General features: G+C 59.8%; 1 protein-coding gene across 1 annotated transcript in view; it reads right to left on the bottom strand.

Moving 5' to 3' along the window:
• The window catches only part of LOC104407573 (signal transducer and activator of transcription 3-like), a gene marked incomplete at both ends in the record, with an annotated part of 1,131 nt that extends 283 nt beyond the window's left edge, over positions 1 to 848 (bottom strand). Inside the window, 3 exons of the mRNA XM_010016892.1 lie at positions 216 to 355; positions 612 to 706; positions 796 to 848. Of these exons, the coding sequence (XP_010015194.1) occupies positions 216 to 355; positions 612 to 706; positions 796 to 848 (288 nt within the window). The remainder of the gene's footprint in view (positions 1 to 215; positions 356 to 611; positions 707 to 795) is intronic.
• Between the last annotated feature and the right edge of the window lie 168 nt (positions 849 to 1,016).

Genomic DNA, 1,016 nt, shown 5'->3' on the forward strand with positions numbered 1-1,016 from the left:
TGGGATCAGCCTGGGGCCACGCTCGGTCTCACACACACCCAAGCAGACCCGGGGTAGGACAGGGACGTGCCAAGTGCTTCCAGTGCCACGGAAAGCTGCACCTCACGGGTGGCACATGGGCAGGACACAGAGGCTCAGAGAGCCGACCGAGGCAGAGGGCTTCCCAGGACAGGGACAAAGAACAAGTGTCTGCTAAGGAAGGGAGAGCCACGCACCGCTGATGTCCTTCTCCACCCATGTGAAGGTGATGCCACCCTCCTTGCTGCTCTCGCTGAAGCGCAGCAGGAAGGTTCCCGGGGGCTTGGTGCTCAGGATGGCTCGCTCCCGCTCCTTGCTGATGAAGCCCATGATGTACCTGGGCAGCAGGAAGCACGGAGAGGTCAGGATACCGGGGCAGCTATGGCAGGGCATGAAGCAGGCAGGACCTGGCCTAACCACCAGCAGAGCCCCCGGTGTAAGGATCCCTGGGGGGGTTCTGCTCTGAACAAGCCAACAGACAGAAAACACTTCCCAGAGAGTCCCCTGCATGTGGACAAGGCGCTGTGCTCCATCAGCAGGGTGGGACCCTGCCCAGGCCCAGCCCAAACGAGGATCTATGGAGCGATGCTCACCCTTCATTCCACAGCGCCAGGATGTACTTCTTCACCAGGTCGATGATGTTGTCCAGCCAGACCCAGAAAGAGAAGCCTTTGCCAGCCATGTTCTCCTGAGGAGGAGGGCAGAGAGGCTGTGAGCGTGGCTTGGAGGAAGGGAAGAGCCAAGGGAAGGTGCTCAGGAGAAGAGAGGAGGTTGTACCTTGCAGAACTTGGCCCAGGTGATCTGACAACCGGAGTAATTCACACCTGGGCCTGGCAGAGAACAGAAGCATCAACATTTAGGCAAGAGCTGTTCTTCCAAAGACACCAGCTCCGGGGAGCAGCCCGAGGTTTGAGTTGTTTGGCAGAGAACCAAGCATCTGAAATCAGAGCTCCCTCCCGGCCACCGCAGCCTTGCTCCCGCGCCGAGCGAAGAGCCCC

Source organism: Nestor notabilis, unplaced genomic scaffold, assembly GCF_000696875.1.
Source record: "Nestor notabilis isolate BGI_N333 unplaced genomic scaffold, ASM69687v1 scaffold16976, whole genome shotgun sequence".
Classification (NCBI taxonomy): Eukaryota; Metazoa; Chordata; class Aves; order Psittaciformes; family Psittacidae; genus Nestor; species Nestor notabilis.